The 26,987-nt window shown below is 39.7% G+C and overlaps 2 protein-coding genes and 2 non-coding genes across 5 annotated transcripts in view; 3 read left to right on the top strand and 1 right to left on the bottom strand.

The window, feature by feature from the left end:
* Positions 1 to 4,113: 4,113 nt before the first annotated feature.
* On the top strand, positions 4,114 to 8,088 carry cln8 (CLN8 transmembrane ER and ERGIC protein). 2 transcript variants are annotated; one of them, XM_053336285.1, is made up of 3 exons: positions 4,114 to 4,198; positions 4,690 to 5,338; positions 5,900 to 8,088. In XM_053336285.1, exons 2-3 carry the CDS (start codon positions 4,781 to 4,783, stop codon positions 6,221 to 6,223), a joined length of 882 nt encoding a protein of 293 aa, XP_053192260.1. In that variant the 5' UTR covers positions 4,114 to 4,198; positions 4,690 to 4,780; the 3' UTR covers positions 6,224 to 8,088. The 2 variants fall into 2 exon arrangements, with proteins under 2 accessions (XP_053192260.1, XP_053192259.1); XM_053336284.1 differs by lacking the exon at positions 4,114 to 4,198 and adding an exon at positions 4,214 to 4,501.
* Positions 8,089 to 9,255: 1,167 nt separating this feature from the next.
* Positions 9,256 to 26,987, top strand: part of arhgef10 (Rho guanine nucleotide exchange factor (GEF) 10) — a 49,741-nt gene continuing 32,009 nt past the window's right edge. Inside the window, exons 1-9 of the mRNA XM_053335259.1 lie at positions 9,256 to 9,313; positions 16,711 to 16,820; positions 20,550 to 20,957; positions 22,109 to 22,453; positions 23,559 to 23,595; positions 24,611 to 24,699; positions 25,047 to 25,103; positions 25,468 to 25,655; positions 26,539 to 26,655. Coding sequence (XP_053191234.1) covers positions 16,784 to 16,820; positions 20,550 to 20,957; positions 22,109 to 22,453; positions 23,559 to 23,595; positions 24,611 to 24,699; positions 25,047 to 25,103; positions 25,468 to 25,655; positions 26,539 to 26,655 — 1,278 coding nt within the window. The 5' untranslated portion in view covers positions 9,256 to 9,313; positions 16,711 to 16,783. The remainder of the gene's footprint in view (positions 9,314 to 16,710; positions 16,821 to 20,549; positions 20,958 to 22,108; positions 22,454 to 23,558; positions 23,596 to 24,610; positions 24,700 to 25,046; positions 25,104 to 25,467; positions 25,656 to 26,538; positions 26,656 to 26,987) is intronic.
* trnai-aau (transfer RNA isoleucine (anticodon AAU)) lies at positions 16,988 to 17,061 on the top strand. Its single transcript has one exon. It is a non-coding gene; the product is annotated as a tRNA-Ile (tRNA).
* Positions 18,860 to 18,932, bottom strand: trnaf-gaa (transfer RNA phenylalanine (anticodon GAA)). Its single transcript has one exon. It is a non-coding gene; the product is annotated as a tRNA-Phe (tRNA).

The following is a 26,987-nucleotide window of genomic DNA, read 5'->3' as shown; positions in this document are numbered from 1 at the left end:
GGCTCAATAAATTTATCAAATCTTTCTTGACATTTCATGCATTTTATATAAATGTATGCAGCCTGCCTACCAAAATAGCAATGGATTGATACAGATTAGGGGTAGCTCTGAATCATTCTGTCAAAGAAAATGGTGCATTTACTTTTAACTGTTCTTGGTCAAGTGAGACAGAAATGTTAGAAACACCAGAACAGTGTAGGTGAGTCAATTCTCCTTTGTCTGTGATTCAGACCAAAATAGTGGCTGTACAAACCACTAATTAGTCTGTTTTGTATTGTGATATCTTTTGTACTTTTGGAGCAATTTAAGTCCAGCAATTTAATTTTCTGATCTTACCATTGTGTGATGAAACTGCTGCTTTTTTTTTAGGCCAGAGCAAAAGCCCATATCATACCTCAAAATGTCGAAACAAGCCTCCTCCCACACAAAATGTGAATATATTTCCCATAGGAGATATAGTGTTTGAGATGTAAACCTTAATTGATCGGGAGAGCACTGTCTGGCTCTTATTGATTGCGATACAAGGTACAGGTGGTCCCTCGTGTTTCTTAAACATACACTTTTCCTTCAAATACTGTGTATACATATTATAGCTACATTTTCATCTTCAACTAGTCCTGCTGCTGTAACTAATTATATACAAATCTCCAGCCTACAAACGTTAGGTTTAATCAAACCAATTTCTCCTCAACAACATGGGAACTTTTTCTTTACATCTGAGGTAGCCTGCCCTGCTTAGTAGTTAAAGCACTGTTCTCCTGGTCAGCTTCCCTATGAGAATACAAGGTTGTGGATTTGATCTCTACTCCTGGCAACACTGTTCTTTTTAAGGAAATGCAGACACAGAGACACACTGGTTCCACTTAGTTGATTGAGCGTATCTCTATGTCGTCCATTTAATTGTTCGTATTCAGACCCTCAATGGCTTCTACCTCAGCAGTCCATGAAACTTGCACAATATTCATGACCCTATGCTTACTTTTTGGTGCATCACATCTTTGTTCAGTGTATAGCATTGCTTCCTTACAAATCTCTAGGTAAGCATGTATGTGTGTGTCTTATTGTTTGGGAGTGTGTGTGCATGTGTGAGACTGAAGCAGTTTTGAATTGTCAATGACACCTGAAACCACTGAGGGATTGAATGTACTAACAGTTAAAAGGAAGACAGAAGGTCAATCGATTGATTGGAACTAGCTGTGTGTCTCTGTGTCTGCATTTCCTTTAAAAGAACAGTGTTGCCAGGAGCAGGGATCAAACCCATTCTTGTAATCTCACAGGGAAGCTGGCCATGAGAACAGTGCTTAAACCACTGAGCAAGCAAACTAGAATTGACATAGGAAGAGAAAGTTCCCATTTAGTTGAGGAGAAATTGATTTGCCTAAAACTAATGCTTGGAGCCCAGAGATTTGTGCATCATTAGTAGGAGCAGGATTAGCTGAGAATGAGGCTACTGTCTGTACAGTTTTAAAAAAAACAACAACAATAAAACAAGAGGGACCACTTGCAGTTTGTATTACAGTCAATAAGAGCCAGATTACACTTTCCCTATCAATTAAGGTTTAGAATTCAAAAACTATGACTCCTATGGGAAATATATTTACATTTAGAGAGAGAGAGGAGGTTTATGGTAACATTTAAAAAGTAAAAAAACAATGAATCCTCTGGTGTTTAAGATGTCTATAGGGTGTTACATCCTACCAAAGATTTTATTTGGTTTGACAGAAATATCCAAATGAGGATCGACCACATTTATGTCATAGAGGGTATAACTGTTTTGGACTATAAAACAAATGCTCCAGTCAATTCCAATCATTTAGCTGTTGAAGTATTTTTTTGCTTTGGCAAGACTAAGAAAGAAAGTTATTAAAAATTACATGTCAATTGTTTAAAGAACAATAGCATAGCAGCTGAATTGAAGGATGAGAAACTTTGTGTTCTCTGGAGGCTGCACCACATGTGCCAGGGGGTTGTCCTGAGCCAGGGCACTCACAAACCTCACAACGGGCTCCATGGCAGGACTATGAGGACAGATGGGGCATCTCAATCTCGCTACAAAGGGGTCAGCCCAGAGACAAGCGTGGAAGAAGGAAGGGATACCCTCCCAAGCCACCAAGGCGAACCAACAGACTGGAGGAACCACCCAACAGAACATGGCGTGAAGCCAGCCAGCAGGGCCCTATGATGGTGGGTATGAAAAAGTGTAGCAGAAAACCACAAAAATCCTGCTTATTCACCCCAGCCAGCACCCCACCATGCACTGATTTGTGCCCCTGGTACAAAATGCACTACTTTGTGCCCATAGTACACCATATACCACATGTATATCTGTGCATGTGACTCCATATTTAATATTTTTCACTATATATTGTTATATTTAAACACACTTATATATTACATCATATGTACAGTACATTTGATCATATTTTTATCAATTGCATTCCATCATTTTTGGATTACTATCTACATGGACCTACACGCACACACACGCACACACACAGTGGTCAAAAAATGTCTCTACGCTCTCTTTACTGTACCTGGTGATGTCACACATTCTGATGATATGTGAAAACTACTGTAAAAGCCCTCACTTAAATTGTCCCAAAAGTACAGAAGCTGTCAAAAGTAGTCAGTAGTAATCTGTTTAATATGTAAGAGGAATTCAGACTCTGATCAACATTAAAGCAACTCAAACCATGATGAAGCTGTGTGACATGAGCTAAAAAGAATGATAAAGGTATAATCTGTCCTACCCAAGAAAACTAACAGGTGAGTCAGGGCGATGTCAATCAAGCACACACTCTACATATACACAGGGTCATCCACCCAAATCATATAAATCAGGCATGTTAGTTTACTAGTTGCATGCACAGCCTTTTAAATTTGTGTTCCTTTTTTCAATTAAATGTCTAATTTTTAAAAATATTTTCTAGTACTCAATATGTGTATTTTCTGGACATATCATAAAAATCTATGCATTCAGCAACCATTCATTAACATGAATCAGGGCCAGGTCACATCTATATAAAAAAAAACTCTTAGAACTCTAACTACTAACTACTACTACAACTTTAAACTAATTATATTTGTCCTGTGTCATATAATCTAAAATCTACATGGTCAAGTCACCCCCTGTTGGACAAAGAAAGAAATTCATGGATTAAATTAACAGTTGCAGTAGTATTTGTCTGTATACTTCACTTCCCCAGTAGTCAATAAAACAAGGTATCATTTTTATTTTACATAATTGCTGAGTTTATTATGACATGATTGATTTCATAAGAGGCTTCATCATTTCTGACTTGCAGGTAAGGCCTATGACTAAGTAGCATGCTCTCTCCTGGCAGCAGCCCTGATACTAAAATTGTGAGGTGTGTTTGGAGTGGTTGACCACAGTGTGCACTTTGTTCTTAACCTCATCATAATCTGTTTGTTAGGCAAGTATGCAAACACACAAAGATTGTGTCGTGGCATTCACTCCCACAAACACAACATAAAAGAATAGAACTATAACAAAAGTAAGATAATTATAATAAACAAAGGGATAATTAAATGACAAATTTAAAGTTTATTTACAGAATGGAATAATGGTTGGTTTGAGGATGAATGCAATCAATGATGTTAAATCCGGTTTGATAAAACACATGAAAGTGACCCGTGCGGATATTAAAAGAGGGATGTGAAATGTGTGATAACAGTACAGTTCATCTATTCAGTTAAGCAACTGTTCTTGTGTGTGTTAGTGGAGATGGACATGATAAGCAGGCACAGATTTGTATCTTTAAAAAACGTTTTGCTCACACTTTTATAGATTAACCAACATTTTACCATGTTATCAAATATACTGTGTCACTAATATGAAACCATGATAATTATAAATGATTAATCATTCTTTAAAGTGTAGGGCTATTGTGGTAGATATATATTGGGCAATGCAGCATTTATTGCGTTTAATAAAACTTACATATTTCTGCATGTGTCTGACCATAACCAATAGGATGAGACACTGACACAGTTTGATCGGCGCTGACCAATGGGATGTCATGAAGTTTAAAATGGGCGTTACTTCCTGTCTGATGGTCATGTGATCAAATTGGAGTCGTATGATGTGAATTTTCCTGTTGAAGTATATTCAGGCACACAGTGTTCATAAGTGTCTCCGCACGGTATGTGCCATTATAGTGATGATAGATCATTTGTGGTGAGTAACAGTTACTGCTTTTGACTTATAAGCATTTTGTTATCTTTTGGTAGGCCTCACATTTAGTCGTCGTGGTGTTTGTTGTGCTAATTTTACAACACAGCTAACTTGACTTTTGACTCTGGTTCATTGTTTTTTTGGTGGACTTCACGATACAAGTTTGGCTTCAATGGATAATACGATGTTTTTTGTTCTTTGTCAAGCTTGTTTTTGTACTTAGCATTAGTTACAAGTTGTTTTAACGCTCTTAGCAGAGATGCTGACAAATACTCGTGAGGCTATAACGTTACAACTTAAAAAAAGGTAAATATAAGGTAAACATGTACATTTAACGACATATACATGTAATTTAATGGAGTTTATGTAAACTAAGCATGTGGATAAAGCCAGAGTAACATTAATGAGTTTAGTTTGTGTTTGGTGGATGGTGTTCAGTGGAGCTTGTCAGTAGTTTTTCGGGGGTTTTCAGCAGCTTGTCATTTGTTTTGCAGGTGAATTAAAACCAGGCATGTGCCTGGCGCTGTTCACAGCCACACCTGCAGCTGAGCACCCACTCAGCTCCAATAACCTCCCTCAAATACCATGGATCCTGAGCAGCAGACCAGCCGTCTGCCTCCTGCTGAAGCCTCCTCCCAGCCCAGTGCAGAATACTTCTCATGGGATCACCGCCTCCAGCTTATTGGCCTCGGCTTTACCTTCTATACAGCAATATTCCTCCTCTCCCACCTCCTGTCTACAGTACTGTCTCGTACCTATTGCTCCCTGCTAGCTAAAGAGAAGGTTTTCTGGAACCTTGCAGCAACTCGGGCAGCGTTTGGCATCCAGAGTAGTGTAGCGGGTCTCCGGGCACTGACTGAAGACACTGCATTAACCAGAGACAAAGTGAGGGGACAAGAGGACTGGTCGTGGTTCAATGTCCTCACAGCCACAGGTTTCTTTTTGTTTGAGAATGTAGCATTACATGCCTCCAGTGTGGTATTTTGGTCATTTGACCTCCCACTGGCAACGCACCATTTCTTCGCCCTGTCAGGATACGCCGGGGCAGTGGTGTGGGATTCCCTTGGCCACTTCTTGCCAATGGTTACACTGCTGCTGGAGATGAGCACACCATTTACATGTATATCCTGGATGTTACTGAAGGTAAGGAATTAATAGTGATTTTATGTTGAGGGAAACTACTTGTCCCCACCTATACATAATTTACAAATATTTGCAATGTTTGCAAAGTCTTGCAATTTTGTCTCGCCACATTTGGGCGGTACCTGCAGTTACCAAATCTTTGTTTGGTAAATGTAATAATCATATTACGAAAGTCCTGGGGATTTACTAATAGCACCTGATGCTGCTTGTTGATCTTTTATTACAGATTCTTGTCAACAATCCTCCAAATGACAACAGGTTTTAGTTCCTCTTTGGTCATGTGCTTATCGCGATTGCCAAGAGATACACTTTTTTATTATTAGAAAGAGGAAGTTCTGTTAAAAAAAAGATTGACCCAGAACCTAAAGTTTCTCTGTTCCTTTTAGCCACAGATTTGACTTGAGAAAAGATCAAATCTGCGTAAAATGATGTTATAGTGATGTTGTAGTTTTAAAATTAGCTTTATGTAATGTAATTGAACACTGTTTACTGAACATTATTTAAAAACTGCTATTAAAACCTTAGTCATTGTCTCCATTCATCTTCCTCCCTTCCTTGTAGGCCGGCTGGGCCCGCACCTTCTTTTGGAGAGCCAACCAGTGGGTGATGATCCACATGTTCCACTGTCGCATGGTGCTCACCTACTACATGTGGTGGATAAGTTTGACCCACTGGAGAGAGCTCATCACTTATGTGTCCCTACCCCAAAATGTTCTCTTCTTCACTGGCCTGGCTCTGCTTACGTTTATCATCAACCCTATCTGGACGCACAAGAAGACCATGCAGCTGCTCAACCCGGTGGATTGGAACTTTGAAAACAAACCAGCACCGGTCAATGGATCCACACAGAGCCAGTCCGCTTCTGTCAAACCCCATGCCAGTTGAATAGTACTGAATGATGCTGTGTTTCTTTTATTCATTTTTATTGAGTATTTTAAGATTTATTTGGTCAGATTCAGACTTTTTTTCTTCTTCTTTTTACACATTTGGACCCTAAGACCCTATTAGTAGACTTCACTTATCTAAAAAGCCCTAAAAGGTTGTTGGTATGACCTTGACAAAAGTCTTACAGGCAGTCTTATGCTGTTTTGTATTTGACGATATGCATTTATCTTTTAATAGGTAGGTGTGGTTGTGTATGACTTTGGAGTGGGGTGCTGTATGTTTGCATCATTATGAGCACATTATATTGTGAAATCAGTCATAGGGTTGGTTATTAATACACAATAGGGAGAAATACACATGACAGCAGTTCTTGCAAGAACCATTCGGAAGCACAAACCTACAAATGAAAACCTTGTTCCTTAGGAGCAAAAACCTGATTGTGGATATACATATTTTGACTTCTTTAAGTTTAAAGCAACACAACAAAAAGTGAGGCCTCTGTACAGCTACATTGTTTACAGCCTGACCTGCTTTAAGAAGCATTGCATTTTCTATCTCTTCTGTTTGCCCACAGCTTCTTCTGATCTCATGCTATTGACGGGTTATTTCTATTTATGTCACAGGTAGAAGAAGTCTAGTAGTAAGGTACCTTGAGATACGATATGAATGAGACAGAGGAGGTTTTCAGTGATCATCCAACAACTCTGTAGTGAAGTAACATCAAGAATGTGGCCTTGGTCATGCACAGCTCTATTGTTGCTTTTGCAACATAGTTACTCCACACTGATTGAGCAGCGTATGCTGGAAAATTGGGTCAAGTTTGAGGTCTTACAAGTTAGTAGTGGAAGCTATTAGAGGCTAAGTGAACAATTAGATTAGTCAATTCAGTCACATTGGTGTTTTTTTTTGGACTGTGAATCTTGAACCTTTTTCAGCAGAAAGGGAAATTATTATCATGGTGGTTTTCATAAAGTAGATTTCTGAACAGACGAAAGCTCAGGACTGGTCAACTTTACAAAAGCTCTATTGTCCAAAATGAAGATGCAGTGTGACGAAACTGTAACAGTGTTATACAAGATTACCATGCAACATCATGATCATGATTTATTTGATATTTTGAATCAAGCGAATGTAGATTACAAGTGTTTGATAACATTGTCTTGTTTTAATATTTATTTCTACTCATGTCACATCAAAATGTCTTACTTTTTTTTCAGACAATGGCTTTATTGTTGTGGAAATGAGGGTTGGGTTTGTTCATTGTCACATAACTGGCATAAGATGTTTTTGTTTGCTTGGATGGATGTGTTGGATGAGTTTACTATAAGCATTCAGGAGATTGCATACATGTAACATTTGGGCGTCTTCAAGAATACTCATGTTAGTTTAGTTCTAGTCTGATGGTCACTAAGCTGCAAACTTTCAGATCTTTTTAAATGTCTTCCTTTTCTCAGTGTGTGTGTGTTTAAACAGCATCACTACTATAGTCCACATCCAATTTCATTAATAAGCTCTACAATGTTAGACATTTCCATTTTACTATTAGTATTAATTTGTATTAATTTTTAGCATCTCTTGGATAAATTTCAACTCCTGAGCTGAGGGCTGATGCAGAGTTATCCAGCAAAGTATATAAATGAGTCCACTGCAGAGATGATTGAACAGTTGATGTGAGAAAAAGCTGTTGCTGGGCTTTTTATTACTCAGTGTAACCCCTCAAATCTGAAACTTGGACTGATGAAGAACTGTTCCGGGTTAGACTCTGCAGCGTTATCAAGATAACTGTAAATCTGCCTCATGACACATGCTTCAGGATGACTGAGATGAAGCCACACATTATCCAGTTTGGTGCTTTTGTGTGCGTCATACAGTATTTTGATTAATTTAGTAACCGCCTAACTTTTCTAACAAATATTACTAATATCAGATAGTGTTGGGTTTTCCTGACATTTTTATTTTGTCATGACCACATCTGAATAACATTATGAATTAAGTGGAAGACTCCCTTTTTAGTTTTATGTCTTATACCAAAATATTAAACATCATGTTTGTGTTGGGAATTTTGTGTTACTTTGAGTTTGTTTGACTTTAAGGCATAAAATAAAATGTTTGTTCACCAATTGTGTCCCTTGGTTTTGTTAGTGCCTCATCTCAAGCATGTGCAGTAGAACATTCACCACTTGGTGGCAGACTAGTAGCAATTATTTCCCCAAGTATGTTTACTATGTTTTTCTCATTTGGCAACACATCCATGTGTTGCCAAATGTTTTCCAGAAAGATTAACACAACCCCATCCTACTGGTTTATTTTACACAGCAAACAAATACATTCCAAAATGAGCTGAGGTATGAATGTTCCAGATATATATTAAAGTTCTTGAATTTAAGAGAAGTGCTATTAACTCTAACTTTGTGACTGAAGAAGTTGTTTTGAACTACATGTTCCTAGTTATGTTCCTATAGTACATATAATAATATATAATTTTTTCCTCAATTTCAAACATGAAGAAATAAAAGTTTCAAAGCTACTATGTTAACATCAGTCAATAATTTGATCTAACATCAAATTAGAATGTGTTACTGTGTAATAAAGAGAAACTGATGCAGTTAGTTAATGTATAAGTATTGAAAATGATTCATTTATAAGGGATAATACACTGTTTCTTGTTTGGAAAATAAATGTGGAAGTTTATTTACTAGCAACATGCTCCATACAAACTTTCATCCAACATCAGCTGCAGCTGTGTTTAGAGGAGCCACCTCACACGTCACGTGGGCAGATCGGAACGACTCTGCCCGATCCTACCGGAGAAGACGTCGGTTACTTGATTGACGTTCCTCACAACCAATCAGAGCTTCACCGAGTTCACTCGCCGGCCAATCTGCTGCTAACAGGAGGTAGAGGGTTTTCCATGGATGGAGTCAGCTTGCATCGGTGAGAGTGAAGTTAAAAGAAGGACAGTAGACGTAAGCTGGATGTGTTTTGATGTGTTAAAGCGGCGTTGAAGTCCGAAATGCACTACGTTTAACACTTTGCACAGTATTACTGCGAAGGGGTAAAGTAATTTCACTGGGCAAAAGTCATAAAATGGTAAGTTGAGGACTTTTTTCATTGTTTCTAACAAAGTTTTAATATCCCTAACTTAACTGTTTTGCTAACTGTTAGTTCAAGTGAGCAGTAACGCTAGGCTACCTTTTTTGATAAGAAACATGTAATATGTTTCACTTTTTGTGTTACAGTGGCTTAAGTGTACTTTTTATCTTAAAAACAGTGTATTGGGAGATGGCTATAACGTGGCGCCTCAGTTAACTTTGCCAAGTTGCCAACACAGTCATCTAACTTACAGCAGCTCCAGAAATTAGACACTTATTTTTTGCTGCACATGCAGGCTAATCGATGCACCCTTATCTCGAAATCAACTGTTATGAAAAAAAGTGTCTCTGTTCAACTTTTTCAGTGTCATTTTGTTTTATGCACTAACTAGATAGGACAATAATATGTATCCTTTGGTTGTAACCCTGTAAAATGTTGATAGAAATGTGAGTGTTGAACACATCTTCACACTTTCTGACCCCACTGTCTCTCTTCAAGGATGCAATTGCAGGTGCAAGATAGGCTTTTACTTTAATAAGACTGAAGAAACAGCATGTTATGTTTGCAACCTTGATTATAACCATAAAGCCATTCATACAAAACATATAAATAGGAAACACTGGAGTTAATGTGGACTTTCCATGCATGTAAAATCATTTATAACTGTGGAAGTCTTTCCTAGCTGGAGCAGTCAGCCCAACTACAAATTCAAGTAGTCATGCATAGCATTCCTCAGTGAAAGGGCTGCTTAGCTCCAGTCAACTGGAAGATCCGTCTAAACAGGTAGTAAAACCATAATTTAATTAAACTGTTTTCTAAGTAGCATCCTTTCCATGCAACAAAAGGCAAGCACTTTTAAGAATCTATAAAGGTTAGCCAATAGTCTAAAACATGGTTTAAATATAAAGAAAGCTTTGATCTTCATCCGTATTGTCTGGTGCCATGTGTGTCCAGCTCACACGGCCAGTACAAGTGTGAGTTGGAACATTAAGGGGGTCACACTGACATGCATGTACACAGCAATCTCCACTGGTGATTTGTTTAGCAAATAGCCTGTGTGGCCATACTGAGAATACAGATGCTCAGTTCCTCCTCTTACTGTAATAACACTTAGTGAAGGCTTTCCAGGGAGCACAAACCATTTTTTCCTCATTCAAAATCACTGCAGTTTTCTTCTGTAAGCACCCAGGTGAATACACAGGCTCCTTTCTGCGTGACACAGTGTTGTAATCAAGTTTTCACTGCAGATGTTGTCAGACACCGTTCGGACAAAGCTTTTATTGTAGCTAAATGTAGCCCATGAACGACAGCTGTCACTAGTCTGTTAAAGTAAGGGATGCTGGCAATCAATGCTGTTTTTCATGACTGTTGAGAGAGTATGTTTGCATCTGATCAGCCTCTTTTATCATCAGCTGGAAAACATGACCAAACTGCAATATCATCCTCCTTTCACAGATGTAGTTTAGTGGGGGGAAATGCCAGAAATCACTAATTGCTAAAGTAATTGTGACGAGGAACTTGGTCTACTTTGCCAGCAGTGGCTCATGGAAATGCTTTCTATTTACCATGACTAAGCCTGTGGTGCCAGAGTACACAGCGGTCAAGCCGAAGAGCATACCATTCATTTTTAGAAATGCAGTTAGGGACTCACTGTCCACCCACAAACTCACCGAGGGATCCACTGTGATAAGACATGGATTAGCAACTTGGATAGTTTAGCAACAGCTGGGTGAGAAAGACCACATCTCTTTTGCAGGTGGATGTGTGAAACCGATTGTATAACTCACACTTGTTTCACATCTGGGAACATGTGTCAGATAAATTTAGCACATTGTAAAAGTTGGTGGGATTTTTCATGATACATTTTAGTCATGCTCAGTGTTTTCAAACATCATCTTCAAGGCATTTTTGCCCTTATTGACAGTTGAAAGTATAGACAGACAGGAAATTAGCAGGGAGGGGGGAGAGAGGGTGATGACATGTCGTAAAGGTTCCCTGCCACGACTTGAACCCCACTACTCAAACACAAGCACCGTGCTGCATGCATTGAACTACATATGGTAACTAAGCGGAGCACATTCCCAGCAGCTGAAGAAGGACGAGTGAAGTCAAGCATCACTGGAAATCAAGGCCTCAGCGGCCGTCTCCACCCTTTGAAGTCAGAGCGATGGCCAGTAACTCAGATAATCAAGATTATTGCAGCTTCCTGTGGTCATTCATTGTAATCTGACTGAGTTTCTCTATTCATATGAAAATGCCTTGAGAGCTTACATCCAACCACTCCACAAAAGCGCCGTGTTGCAGCCGCTTATCCACTGCTCACCACACACTAAATAGTGTTCTTCTGCTGACATGTCAGGCTCTCACAATGCTTTGGTGTGGCTTGCTGGGTGGGGTGGGGACCATTTAGGAGTGACAGCCAAGACTGAGGCTGCCTCTGTTTTTCAAATGGACATCACGTTTCAAATATTACATTCTTTCATTGTGTCCAGTGATTCCTAAGCTGGAAGGGTCTTGCCAGTATTTAGTTGTTTTATCACATTCAAATGAAGGTCACAATGGCTGTAATGTGGAAATCATCATACTGCTTTACTAGAAGGGGCGTTACTAGGAGTGTAATGTTAGTCTTTGTGGTGGGCATATTTCTATGTATTGTATCATGCTCAACTGATGCATCGTGATAGTTTTATTGAAGTTGTTCAGCTTTGACCACATTTATTTAAAAAACATAGCTTCAGAGCATGTTGCTAAATCCAGTCATTAAATCAACTCCTATGTCCTATAGATCACATGTCTGACGTCAAAAACAAACCCTGCAGGCCTGTTAGTGTATTCACTAATACCCGCACCCATTAGGCCTTTAATTATAACTTGTAGCTGATGTGAAACACCACACTAATCTTCTGCTCTTCTGGCTATGAACATGTTATATTACATTGAATGGGGGGGATCGGTGGAGGCATAAACACACTGCCACGCATGAGAAGACTTTTGCTGCCACGAGAACAAAAGGAGCTGTAATTATGAGGAGAAATGCTTCGCTGTCATAGATAGTTAGATAAATATGTCTTAAGAATATTTTGTCCTTTGCTGATCTCACTTGCAAAGGAGTCAGGATTCACTTTTTAAAGTGAGTGTACGCCTGTTTTCGCTCTGCTGAACTCCACAACCCCTCCCCTTTTGAGGTCAGGGTGGGTGGGTAAAGAGTGGTATGATGTCAAGGCTGGTTGGCCCAGATTCTGTGATACTGTAGGGTTGATCTCCATATGAGCCTCAGAGCTTTTGGGTGGAGATTTAGAGAACAGGTTGGACTAAAGGCTGTAGTTGTTACTGCTCCAGGCTTGCACCACCTGGCTTAGTAGAAGAATGGATAATTATCAAACAGTTAGCATGTTGTTCACAGTACTCAACTTGGCAATTCTATAGTAAAGCTTTTATGAGTGTGATACAAATCTGTGTTTGAGATGCCCAACAAACATTGATCCCCCCTCCATTATTCTACCTGGGTTTTTTGTATTTGTTGGAGTTGTCCCAGCTTTGGATCCACTTCATCATGCTGCCCTTTTCCACTTCCACTACCACTACTGTACAGGTCAAGGTAAGAGAACAACAGTCATCACTTATTGGGGCTGGTTGTTAGGGCTGTGATCGCTTTCGTTATTGATTAATCTTGATTGATACTTTTTGACAATATAGAAGCTGGAAGTGGAGACTATTTTGCATCTTTGCTTGAAAATTAAATTATTAATTGATTATGAAATAGTTGCTTGGTCCTGTTTTTTTGTTGATTGAGTAATTGTTTAGGTGCTAAATGTTAGTAATGCTGAGTATGAGGCTTTGATTGACCCGTATGGACCATACCAAAATTAGACCAACTATATAATAAACAATTTGCAATTGTGAAACAATCTTCACCTATTTGACACTTCTTTTTCTACTTTTGTGTCAGAGTGAGAGTTAGAGTAAGCTACCTTTTTTTTTTTTTTCCTTTTTAGTATGCTGCAGGGTTCTGTCCTGTCCTCCCCTGAACCTTTCCACAATTACATGACTTTGTTGAGCCTGTCCATGCACTCTTTGTAGGCCTGAGATCTGCTGTTTTTCGGTTCAGGTCTGATTACTGTAATCCTGGCAGAAGGAGAAGATTGGGACACATTAGACTGCCCAGCCAGCCAAAGAGCTGTGAGCAGACACTAACAGCAGACTACAAGTCTCTCTCTACATACCACCCTCTCCTCCAGGCTTTTGTTGATGACTTTCAGCCCCATGTGTGTGGAATGCCACTTGTCAATAAAGCGGGCTCTAGAAAACTCAACATTTTTGACTGATTTCTAGTTGGTGTAAGTGACAGGCTACAGGTTATGTGCTAAGGATAGTTTAAATAAGCTCCATTTAAAAAAAAAAAAAAAAAAAAAAAAAAAAATTCATCAACCAGAAAAACAAAAAAGTAATGATTTAGTTTAAATTTTCATCATCGCTTGATTTCTTTGATTTGAAATCATGTGTCTTTTGTGTATTATGAGTGTAGAGTATGGGTGTTGCTGTAAAGTTAGCATGCCACCATTGATTTAAAAAGTTAAAGATTTAGATAGATTTGATATATTAAAGTAGTAGTTTAATCACAGTTTGAGGTGGGGAAATGTGAAGCCAATAAGCTGATTTGAAGATGTAATATAGAGAAATGTGCAATAACCTTAAAAGCACTTGAATTTAAAGTGTCACCCTAAAGGTAACTGTTGAATTTTCCATAAGTGTGAATTCATCCTTTACTCTCTATGGATTATGTTCTATAACAATTGTCAACATGTTTCTTTGATCCTGTTCTTTAACGCAGGCTATTACGAATACTCTCGTGAGCAAATTGTCTGCATTACACAAGCAGAGCAGATGACTGTTTTCCTGTCTGCGGAGCACAGCTCAGCCTTCCCCCTGACATGTGATGACATGCTCAGTTGAGTCTGTCATCTCTTATGTGGCAGATTTTACCTTTCCAGTGTCTTCCGGTCTGTCCTCAATGACTGCTGTCACACCCTTTTTTTATTTAGTCTAAACACTGAGTAGATAAGTATCATCATATCTTCTTGCTTTCCTATGGTGGCAGATTACTGACAGACATTACAGATGTGTGGAGTACTTTTCTTGAGTTGGTAATCTCCATGGGGGTAGGCAGGTTCTTGAATGGTGCGAAACACATTTGAAGTCAAGCCACACCGCAGACCCCGCAGGATGTAATTTGTGGAAAGGTGGGTTTAGTTTTCTTTTTACAAGGAGCAAGTAAAGAGAGGAAAAGCGAAGTAATTATAGGAAAGAATAGCTATGGAGGAATCTGATGATTGGTTTCAAAGCAGGGGTGAGAAAGGCCATTTGTGTTTGGTGACTTAGTGCTGTAATGTGTGACATTGCAATCAAACACTGACCTTGCTGTTCCTGGAGATAATGAAGTTTATCATTTTTTGGCTTAATGTATATAACAAATTCACATTCATTTTCGTCTGCATTATAAAGATCACATCTGAATATTTGCCTTCTTTTTCCTTCATTCTTTTTACTTCTGTGCTAGATCCTGAACCATGAATTTTAAATGAGTCACCCTTTAAGATCTTGTCAGGGCATGGCTGTTAGTTCTCACCACAACTGGCCTGTCAATTTACAGCAATTTGTGCCTTGTTTCATATTACATCACTTTTTATCAAACTGTGCAGTATAATACCTAAAGAAGGCAAGAAGGCGTCTTCTTCAGTGGTATTTTATAACATCATAGCTGCTTCTGTTTGCCTCTTTAGTTTCCTCTCCATTGTGCCGACCATTTCTCCTCAGGCTACGCATATTCTACCTGCCTCTGTTAGCGCTAGCATTATCTGTCAGCGGTGCTGCATTCAGCAGACACTGGCTCAGTGTGTTCACATCCACTGTTCTGGCCTTGTGCCCTGTGAATAGGGTGGAGGACAAAGAAGCAGAGGATTTCACATTATTTGTAGACAAAACAAGCTTTGAGACTCAGAATGAGTTATCGTTCGACTCCTGGTTGCTGGAAGACTGTGGTGTAAGTTTGTCTTAGTCAGAAGTGGACGGTTGTGAACTTGTTGTGGTTTGTATTGAGCTATAGAGATTTCATGAATAGAATATGGAGCATATATACCACGACAATGACTGCTTTATGCTACACAATGATGTCATGGCTCTGTCATCTGCTCTTGAGGATATGAGGAAGCTGCACAATTCTGCTAATACGACTTTTTTTCTAGAGGAGGCCCTTTGACAGAAACTGTCACCTCTGGATACCAATTGTACATCAGCAAACAAAAGCTGTGCTGGTGAGGAATGTTATGTCTTTCATGCCCATGCAGGTCCAAAGGTCTCTCCTGCCTCAGCATGCTAATGACATTTCCCTCTACCAAAATGTGTGGCTGCTACTGTCCCAATGACCCTTAAACCCTAAATGTTCATGTTGCCTTTCTTTTCACTTCAGGCAAGTCAGGCAGTAAAAGGTAGCCGTCTGGGGAAACCTGTAGACATGATTATGTTCTTGGGTGTTGATTAACATGAGTGTTTTATAGCCTGTGGCATACTGTAACCTTTTTTTATAATGAAGCTGCACATTCTGCAGATTTTTTTTCTGACTCTGAACAAAAAATGCTCCTGAGTGACAGAAGGAGTGGTGCTCTTTTTGCTGTGCTGTCGACATTTGATTATATTTGATCTCTTTTCATGATTTAAGTGCACAACCATTTAATACCTCTAGTAAATTTGCTTAACTTAATAAGGCCACAGCTGAGTAAACTAAAGGTGGGGATGCAGTTTTACTGTTGACTCACATTGTGTCAATTTTGTAGTACCAATGAATCACCACAACAAACATGAGTACAAATCTGAGCACATTCACACTTTGAATCACTTTGTTTTAGCAACAGAAACACCCCGCCGGCCCTTCTTTTCATAAAGGTTACACCCAGGGTTCAGCCTATCCATTATAGTAGTCGTCAAGCACTTTATATCCATGACATTACACACACACCCACAATTAGCATATGAGAATGTTGTGTACACCGCAGCACGTGGTAGCGTCAATAGTCCTCAGGAGCCCTACAAGAGCTTCTTTTGTTTTCATTCATCTGTTCATTTGTTTGAATTAGCTTCGGTTTAGATTCTGATGTTGACACAAAAGGTTTCAGACCGTGACCAAAACACAGCCATGTTCCTCCGCTTGAAAAAGTGCTGCTGTGATTGAGTAACATGGAATAAACAGCTGTATAACTGAGCTTACACACACCAAGTCAGTAATGCTTAAATCATGATGTATGGAAACATTCTTCTCAGATGAATTAATATGGAAATACTGTGTGGATCCACCCACCCTGTGTTGCCATTCGATGTGATGTATGTGTTTTTTCCCTTAGGAATGTGTGTCGGCGTAGCTGATCCCCTGCATGCTGCCGTCTGAAGAGCCTGTGCAGGAGAAGAGCACCAAGCATGGACGTGGAAGACTTTCCTCCCCCGCCTCCTGAAAGTAAAGTCAACAAAAGCTTCGGCCCTCACACATGCTCTACACCCTGGCCTTTACTTCAACTTTCTCTACACAGTTATTTTTATGACAGAAAACAGTCAGAAATATGAGACTTTTAAGCCCACAATAGCAACTGGAGGAAAAACAGTTGGATGTTTATGTGTTAACATGGCCGGTTAGCTCAGTTGGTTAGAGCGTGGTGCTAATAACGCCAAGGTCGCGGGTTCGATCCCCGTACGGGCCACTGTTTTGAGTGGAGATTCCGAAAGACACAATAACTGAAAAGTGACTTCATATAGGTACTTAGAGGGTGTATAATGATCTCACAAGTCGTAACACCTCCCTCACTACTACTAAATGACAAGAAGCAACAGGTGATGGCAATGAAAGGATGGATTTGCATACAGGGAGGAAAAGTATCCACCTCATTTCTAATAATTTGAAAGTCAACATAGTTCCTCAAAACATACCTTTAACTCCAGACAGTTTTATGTTGACAGTGTAACTTTGTCACATATATGTTTGGATTGTCGTTTTTTAGAGAAAGATTACAGTGTTAGACCAATATCACCTGGAAGCTCCCGCAGGTCTTATCTCATGGTCGGATCACGTCCTACAGGGCTGGCGAAGCCGGACAAGTGTGAGTAAACAACACAAGATTCCTCTCCTCCGCTCCTCCCCTGCTCTTCCACCACTGTGTGGAGTGTGTGGGCAGAGGAACGAGGGAGTGAGGAGAGTAAAATGTGCTGTGCCGCTGTGAATACCAGACAATGTGCCTCAGTATTGGGCTGAATACTGCCGCAGCAGCACGCGCACGCACACACACGCACGCACACAGCCTCCGGGGATAGACACAGGCCAGAGAAATGCTTCGTCTCCAGCTGGCCAGTAGCTTGCTTTGTTGCCAGGGCGATGCTGGAGCGGATCGTAACCCGGTGACTCATTTGAGCAGACCATTATGCAGCAGAGTGGAGATAGGCCCACAGAACAGAATCCATATTGTGATTATGAATTGACAATGGGTACCTCAGCTAGGCCATGTGTGTCAGTGTGCATGTGTGAAGAAGTAGAGATAAAGTAGAAGGAAAAGTGGAGATATCTTAGTAATATAGTAATTTAGAGTTTTAGGGCTGGGGTGTAAATGTAGAAGATTCTCACATCAGTGGTTTGTGTGTGTGTGTGTGTGTGTGTGTGTGTGTGACAACATGCAGCACAATCACTGTAATTAAGCTGCAGGCATGCAAACCCACACAACCAACTATCAATGGCTTCATCTCCACATAGTTGCAGATGTACTATTGAAAAGCCAATTGGGACTCATCATCTGGCCAAATCCAATTAAATCAAGTCCTGCTCTATTTGAGCACAGCCAAGTGTTTCACATTGAAGCCACACAGAGAGGATCAGAGTGCATATTAGAGCCATTATTGACACATGAATATACATCCCACAGCCCTGGAGCACCACAGGCGGTTAGCTGGCTGTGCCTTATCTCTGTGTCTCACACATTCATTACTGAACAGATGGAAAAGACAGATAGCATCTCTGTTTCCAGGTTTGCTCTTAACACCTTTTTTCTTATGCACCTTTAGTCACCGGTGCAGATGGACATGGGGTCACTATGTTGACCTGCAGCATTACTCACAGTCTATTCCTTAACACACTGACTACAGGGTGGAACAACCACCTGTCAAAACCTGAGGGAATTGTAGCGGTGATTTAGAGCTGTGCACGCTGCTGTGAGGGACTTCAAAGTTGTCCAGGTTTGCTGACGGGAGTTTCTCTGAGTTACGATTTACTTGGTCACTATGAGTGGAGCGCTCAGGCACAGAGGCACGCTATTTCGCAACACACAAGTGCACACAACCTTATCTTCAAATGACTACTTAAATGCCTGATGTGACTGAGTCAAGCTGTAAGTATAATAGTAAAGCATTACAGATATTCATGTGTCAAAAGGATAAAGTGTAGTCTTGGTGTTAAAGGAAAGTGTTACAGAGGAATGTAACAAACAACAAGCTGGGGGAGGGAAGAGGTCAAAATGCCGAAACCCGGGATCGAACCAGGGACCTTTAGATCTTCAGTCTAACGCTCTCCCAACTGAGCTATTTCGGCTTCCGGTAGCAGAGGTGGACATGTCGTGGACTCACGGTGGAAATGAATGACTCACGCACTCTTGGAATTTTGTGTTTTTGCTCGGGAATCACTGTCAGGATATGAGAGTAAGACGTTCGACTGTAAGCTAATACATTCAAGCTGTGACCACTGACAAAATTGTTCTCAAGGAATCTGTGGTATGCTGGTGAGAAAAGCTGTGACAAAGATAGGATATCAGTCTCAGAGGTTAGACGGACCTCCTAAATGTTGGCTCTCTTTAGGAAAATCCACACCGCTGTTGGGAGAGGTCAAGGGTTCAACTATAGGAATCAGAGTTTCCATTCAACCATTTTGGCTCAGTTTATGTCTTTGAACCATGTTTACAGGATTACCCAATATTCTCCACAGCACTGAATTCAGGTTTATTTCTTTTGAATATTTGCTCTACTTAATTCTTTTTTTTCTTTCCGTACACCACATAATGAAACTTGAAATACTGTCCGCTTTTAAGCATTCAGGTCTTTGAGCCAAAACATGAATGCTGATGAAAGCTGAGCCCGTGCATTCCTAATCCTTTTGACTCTCTCTTGCTCTGTTTTGAGCTTCACTGACTGAGCCCCACAGTGATCAGAAATAATGTATAAACTCAGGCTGTACTACTCACTGGAGGGAGTAACAGCTCTCTTTCCTGCTGGCCTAATTGCAGTGTGGAAACTGGAAAGACATTTGTTGTTCCCTTCCTGTCTGCTGCCAAGCGAGGGCTCTGATGTGAATGTGACGCCTTTGAACGCTAACTATATCTTGTAGCTCCCTCTGCCCCAGTTTGTTTTTGCCATAAAAGTAGAGCAGATGATATGCTGTTTTTGGTGCAGAACCTTGATGTAAAAAAAAAAAAAAAAAAAAAAATCTGTAAGAAAAATATACTGCTGTAGTAGACCCCACCCTTAATTATAAGTCTGTATGTGGTTCAGTGCTTTGATTTCTAACAGCGCAGGGACTACCAGTGCCACCCACAGTGTACCTTTAAATGGTATTAAGTGAGATAATATTATTGAGTTAGATCTTACCTAAATTTAACTTATGTTTTGATCCTGCCTGTCATCTCAGAAATATGTATTTCATTACTTTTTGATGATCTGTTCAGTCTTCAAATGTAAGAACAGATTGGCTTTTTATTTTATTTTATTCATATAGCACTTTCAAAAGCAAGCACGCCCAACATTTTGCTGTTGCAGTGCTTCAGAAGTTTCGAAATAAATGCTTTGTGTAGAACAATGCAACAAGCCCCCATATCACAGCAGCTTGTTTGATGGCTCACGGTGATAAGCAGGAATTCAGAGATGTGATATAACAGAGATTCAGTTGTAATTGTCTTTAAGTTAGCACTCCAGTATCACAGGTAATACTCTTGGATCTTTATCTGCCCATTAAATATGTAACTGGTATTTGACACAAGGCAAGTGTTATTTTGAGGGGGGGGGGGGGGGGGGGGTTTCATCTTATTTACCAGGCGTAGTACCACCTCTACCACCACACCCATTGGATAATAAAATAATTGACAAATGTATTGTCAGATGAATGGATAATAAAATAATTGCTACTTGCAGCACTAATATCTAATATTTCTGTTTCCAGTGTTGGCAGACAATGTTGCCTTTGCAGATGAAGATGAGGGAGAAGCTTTTGACTTTGATGACAGTGGTGATGACATCCCCGAGGCTGACCGCCCACCCCCTGCACCTCCAACTCCTCTAGCCTCCGGCGGCAAAGATCAGAGCCAGAACAACAATGTGCCCAGTCACCCCAAGGGTCATCTCCCCAGTCCAGACCCCCCAGCACCTTCCACCGCATCCAACATAGCCCCATCATCACAACACACAACAGTTGCCACGAGCAGATCCTCCACAGCAGGTGGAGCAACAGCAGAAGGAGAGGAGACATCTGCTGCTGAGGGGTCTGATGACAAGGAGACAGATTTACTACCACCTCCACCTCCACCCTTTCCTCTTGATGAAGATGCAGAGACAGATCCTGAAAGAACAGGTTTGCAGCCCTAAAGTGTTGACACGTTATTGTTGGCTCAACGGGGGCAGGGAGAGCCAAGTTTGACCTTATCTGGGGGCACAAGCTCCTCTGCACTACGTCATGTGTGGATATTGACTACACACAATCCTTTAAATATGTCAGATATTTTCTGGCAGTGATCAAAAATTCTCCACATTCTCCTTTTGTGTAAACCGACTGACTCAAATCCAGTTCCTTCAGCTCTGGCTAAAGTGAGGCAGTAAAGTGGGGCAGTCTGTCTCTCTCATGACACCTTATAGCTCAAGCTGCCGGGTGCTGGAGGTTGTCTGGCTTTTATCATTGAAAGTCATGACAGCAGCAGCAGCAGCAGCAGGCAGGGCTAGGAGCTGCTTATTCTCTCTCAGTCACTCATTCTGTAGTACTCTGGTGAAGGGATGCCCACACTGCATTCATACTTCTGTCCTTATAAAGCATGCCTTACATTTCTATCATCAAGAGAATTCCTCATTTGCTGTATTTACATGTTCCCTAATTCTAGCTTCTCAAATTAACTAATTAACACTATGTGTATAATCTGAGCTAACCATGTACACTTAGCCAAACCTCCTTTTAAGGCGGACGCTCAGCCCAAATAATCCTGCGCTGGAAAAGTTTCCTCACTCAGGAAAACATTAGCAGTATATAATTAAGGATTCATAATAAAGAGAACACATGGCTGGATATAAAAGTGCATATTATCAACTGAAATAAATCAACTGAAATAAATTAAGAACTCTCTTGAGATCACAACAAATAAAGTGTACTAATGAAAACTGACATAACTCTGAGGCAGTTTTGTTGACAGCTGCTGGCGGCTGACAGTGTCCAGACATTGTATGTTCAATTTAAGTACATGGAAGTGACAGTAGTGGAAATGTGCCCCACTAGCAACCATGCTGTCTAATCTGAATCTGATCATGATAAAAATAATAACATGTTGACAACATCATAAGTGGTTGTTTTATTGACACGTTTAACTGTGTACAATTTTGCATTCATAGAAGTCCATAAAGTCAGAGAGGGAAGGATAATGATAACATTTTAAGACTCAATAGGGATTTATTTTGTGTAATCTGCATAATGAACTTTCTATCTGTTACTCCATAACTGAACTCTGTTTGCTCTCCCAGGGAGTGAAGGCCAGGAGGAGGCCAGCAATAACCTGCACCCTCCACAAGCAGTCCCCAGGACCTCCTCCCAGGGAAAGGTCAACCCCTACTCTGTGATTGACATCACTCCCTTCCAGCTGGAGCAGCTGGAGCAGCAGCATGGACCCTCCTCTTCCCCTTCCTCACCAGGGGAACCCAAAGAACGAGAGGGAGAGGCTCAGGATTTCCACACCAGCCCCGGCGGCATCACCTCAGGCTATTCAGTGCCGGTGCCCTGTGGCTATGCAACCCCCTCTGGTGTACCCCTCATCACGCCAGCTTACACCACACCCGTTATCATTCGACACCTCTCCATGGATGAGGATGGTAAAGTAGAGCAGCAAGGGGAAATCCTGGAAATGCTTTTCTAAATTAGGAATCATAAATGAGTAATGATAATAATTTGTTCATATCTAGATCAATAATTACTTTTAAATACTCAGAACAACAAAACCTGTGGGTATTTGGGTGCTGACCATAAATTGGAATGTCTCCAGCTTGACACAGAACTTTGTTGCGTGTCACTTCCCACCTCTCTCCCCCTTCATTTCCTGTCATCTCTCTACTGTCAAGCTTCTGTTTATTCTGTACTTCGAGTGAATTCTGTCTCCTCTCTCACTTCACACAAACCTAGAGAAGCAGCACTGTGACACATGAATGCTGTCTCAGCTCTTCTTTCCTGTCTCCTTTCTTCTTTCTCTTGTTTTTCCTAAAGCCTTGCCACAAGGAAGTAAGGACTAAATTTAGTCTTCCCCAAAGATCTGTGTTAGCTGTGAGGATTTTCCGGTTTCTCTCAAATGTTGCAGTAACTGAGTCCAAGCCTCTGGCCTGGCACGCTGAGAAGTCTGATTACACTGTAATTATCTAACCAAGGTCACACCAGACTGAAATACTTAGGTGTTTAAGTCAAAGGGTTTTTGGAAAGTCGTGTGTGATGATGTTGAAAATTATTAACTCTTTTGCAGTGTTTTTATTAGAGTGTCATTAACCATGGTATGCTGAGTAAGAACATTTTGTTACAGTTATCACTTTTGCCATGACATGTTTCAAGGAAAAGCAAAGTTTATCTTATCATAGAATTTTAAAGTAGGTACATGTGTCAGATGAAATTTAATTCAACTTAATCATTGGTCATCTAGGTAATATGGTGTCATCAGTGACATCTGGTGGCATAATAAGAAATTACCACAGTCTCGATATCACTAAAGGGAGATTTTGTGGATTTGCTGACAAGCTGCATATTTGCAAGACTTATGTATTGGTTTCTGTTTGTTTTTCCTCTTAGAATATATTATTGTTTTTAATTATATGTTTTATCAACTAATCCACTGTGTCCTCCATGATGTTCATATTGGTCTTCTATATGTATGCTCTAATCAAAATGTACTGCATGTTTCATTGTGTAATGTTTTTTGTCTCTTCATCTCCTCAGTCATGGTGGTTGGAACTGGGAGCGCTTGTGTTGATAGGTGTGTGACACACTACATAGCCAGAGCCTTCCTATGCTACACTGTGCCAATCATTTAACACACTTATTACAATATCTTAAGGAAGCATACCTCCCACTCCCTACTTACAGTTACAGGTAGGGGTGTGACGATACACTCAGCTCACGAGACGAGACACAATATTGGGTTCACAAGATCGAGACGAGATGAGATTTTAACTATATTTTTAAGAAAACTTCAATAAGGAAATATATGACTGTTCTTTTATTTGAAATTCACAAAATGGAAATGATGCAGGTACATTTTGAAATGTTTTAACTAATCATCAATGAATCACTTCAGTTCTACTTTCTAAATATATAATTATTATATGTATGCAGCACTGTAAAAGGTTTCCCCATATCTGTAGATAGATATTTTATAGATGAATCATTTTGGTATTAATGGGAATAACAATCATAAATACAAAAGTTAGATACAATCACAAATACCAAAAAGTAAATTATAAAGAATAGAAACTGCTCTAGTATAAATATAAATTAAATAAATAATCAAATCATCACAAATTATAACATATTGCTAATAAAAGAACACACAAATAAAAGTAACAAGGTTAATGATCCACACATGAAATTATAAAAAGAAACATGACGTGCAAATATAGAAGTGATCTAGAAAACTGATCTTTTTTGTTTTGTTATGTTTTGTTTTGGTGCTGCCCTTAATTATAACTTCACGAGACAACATTCACTTTGACGAGAAATATTGTCACGTTTTAGTCTTGTGAGATCTCGTCACACCCCTAGTTACAGGACATAATGAAATATTGTATCTGATCCTCATCAATGTATTATGAGAGATCACTATCCTCATATCTATGGTAATACATCGATCAGTAACACTGTATTAAGATATATACAGAACACATTATTCATTTGAATGTTTTTCTTACATTTTACTGACAGTCAAATATATTTCTTTATAGAGTTACAGTGTTTATTTAAATGAGTTTTTTTTGTGTTTTTTTTTGTTCAAGTGTTTTCAGTGAAGAGTATCCACCTATTAGAGAAGAGGATGCTTTGGCAAAATGGGCGTCTGATCCTGCCAACACTGCATGGATGGAAAGTAAGGAATGATATTCACAGCAAATGCTCATCCAGTAGAAACACGTGTCATTTCCATGGAAAGACAACTATCACTGTTTCAGCTCTCTGTACTGAATACACACACAGTACCTGCCTTCAGGGTACTATTATGTGGTTTGTGTTTTTTCTTTTTTCTTTTTTTTTTAGCACAACTCAATTCCCAGACATTTCCTTCCCTGTTCTTTTGAGGAAGCAGGCCCTTGTGTGCAGCCTTTCTATTAGATCCGTCTTACATTGCATCCTGTTTGTTGTGTGAACAACTTATCTGTGTGAAGTGAAGTAAGAATTTTCGCATTAGCTGTTGTAAATGTTCCTTTTGTGGTTCAGATCCAGACGAGGTGATTTACGATGACGTGCCCAGAGAGAACTCTGACTCCAACACAGGTGAGTAAACTTTCTTTTGCATTGTTTAATTTCGCAAACTCAGCATTTTAGTTCCTGTCAGTAGCCTTGAGACTGACTGCTTGCTTTTGCTTCTTGTTTCTTGTTTTGTTTTGTTTTCATTTTTACAAAAGCTGGAGTGCTGAATTACAGGTATATTCTTAAGGTTGTTGCTTAAAAAGAATGTAATTAAATTCTATGCGCTTAGATTTACAGCATTTGCCAGGTTTTTACTGGTTTACTGGATGCTTTGTATTTTGTAATTCAATGTAATAACAAATCGGTACTATCGGTGGTAAAGCTTCAACAAAAAGTAATATTAAGTAGTATTTATAAATTTTAATGTCTGTCCTGTCTGTCCACACAGAACCAGATGAGATGATCTATGATGATGTGGAGTTTGGCGAGGAGGGTGGCTGCAATAGTTCCCTCGACAATGGTTGGAGCTCAAGCGAGTTTGAAAGCTATGACGAGGCCAGCGACGGGGAAGGTCGCCCTGAGAATGGCCTGCCCCACGCCTTCATGAGAGGGAAGCCACCCCAGAGGAAGACCCATGTGTGTATTATAATTAATTCTTGTTCCTCTATCAGTATTACCAATTTCTTCACAGTGCTTAACCAGTATTGTGGTAACGGTGGATAAAACAGGAGTTCATGTTTGTTGTTTTATGTTAGAGATTTTGGAAGTTGTAGGTTGTATTTTCTGCCAGGATTTCCACATGCCCTCTTTGAAGCTCACAACAGTAGAGATCATATCATTGTTCATACAACATTGTATTGTTGGCTTGATCAAATCCTTTCTCTATGCTGATTCTTAACTTCTGAACAAATGATTTATGTTTGATTTGAAATCAGCTGTCTATTTCCTTCTACAGACCTGAGAGGGAGGTCCTGCTCTGTATGTAATGGCTTGGTGTGTTGGTTTTGAGAATTCAGCTTCACTTTATTTTGCAGAAATTGCCAATAAATATTGCTTTACTATTTGAGGAAGAGTATTTAAAAAGTAGTTGTTTAAAATGTGTTACTGCATTTGTACAGTTGAAATTTAATGTGTACTGGTGAGACAGTGAATAAAACAAAAAAAAACAAAATTGATAATATTTATTTAATATTCAATATTCAGAAACTGGCACCATTATGATATTTCAATTTAATCACATCTTAAGTATTAATTTTCCAGTTATTGTGTAAGTTAATTATGGCCACTAAAAAGAAAAAAAATGCCTATGAATATCAGATCAAGGGAACAAGGCATGTGCTATGAAGTTAATTTCTTGCCCTGATTCCCAGTTTAAAGTTTTAAAAACAAATATCTATGCAGAGATAGAGTCCATAAACCAGTAAAACACATATTCATTTGCAGTAGGTTTGCTGTGGCTGTTACTCCAAACTCTCACTCCAAAACCATAACCAATAATGCTTGCTTTGCTTTTGTTTAGCTCTCTCAAGATCTGACACGCTTGAAAGAACACTATGAGAAAAAGATGAAAGATCTAATGGCAAATACAGTGGGAACGGTAGAGCTGCAGCAGCTAAAACAGAAACAAGAGCAGAAGGTAAACTACCTGAGGTTCACCTCGCCTGCCTGTGCTAGACAAAGTAGTCCCAACCCTTTACTGTCAGTCTAGCTAACTTCACTCTGGGTGTCTCTTACTGATGCAGTACCCTCATCCTGCTCTGATGTGAATGACTTGTGGTGGTGGTGGTGGTGCTGGTGATGGGTTTGCATACAATTCATTTGTCTCCCTGTCTGTTGCACTGACCTGTCTCATTATATGTTCATGCACTGGAGGTTGGAAAGGACATTCTTAAGTAACATTTGTTTATTCTACAGTTGCCGTAACTGAGACACCAGCAATAAAGCTCTGCACAGTCTATACAGTGCAGA

The sequence above is a fragment of the Scomber japonicus genome, chromosome 16 (assembly GCF_027409825.1).
Source record: "Scomber japonicus isolate fScoJap1 chromosome 16, fScoJap1.pri, whole genome shotgun sequence".
Classification (NCBI taxonomy): Eukaryota; Metazoa; Chordata; class Actinopteri; order Scombriformes; family Scombridae; genus Scomber; species Scomber japonicus.
Note: the sequence above shows the minus strand (reverse complement) of the source record. Positions and strands in the feature narration are given on the sequence as shown.

Bases quoted from the DNA above. Each gene is read 5' to 3' on its own strand.
- cln8 (XM_053336285.1), top strand. From the start codon at position 4,781: ATGGATCCTGAGCAGCAGACCAGCCGTCTGCCTCCTGCTGAAGCCTCC. The intron at 5,339-5,899 runs GTAAGGAATTAA...CCTTCCTTGTAG, and splicing joins TATCCTGGATGTTACTGAAG to GCCGGCTGGGCCCGCACCTT.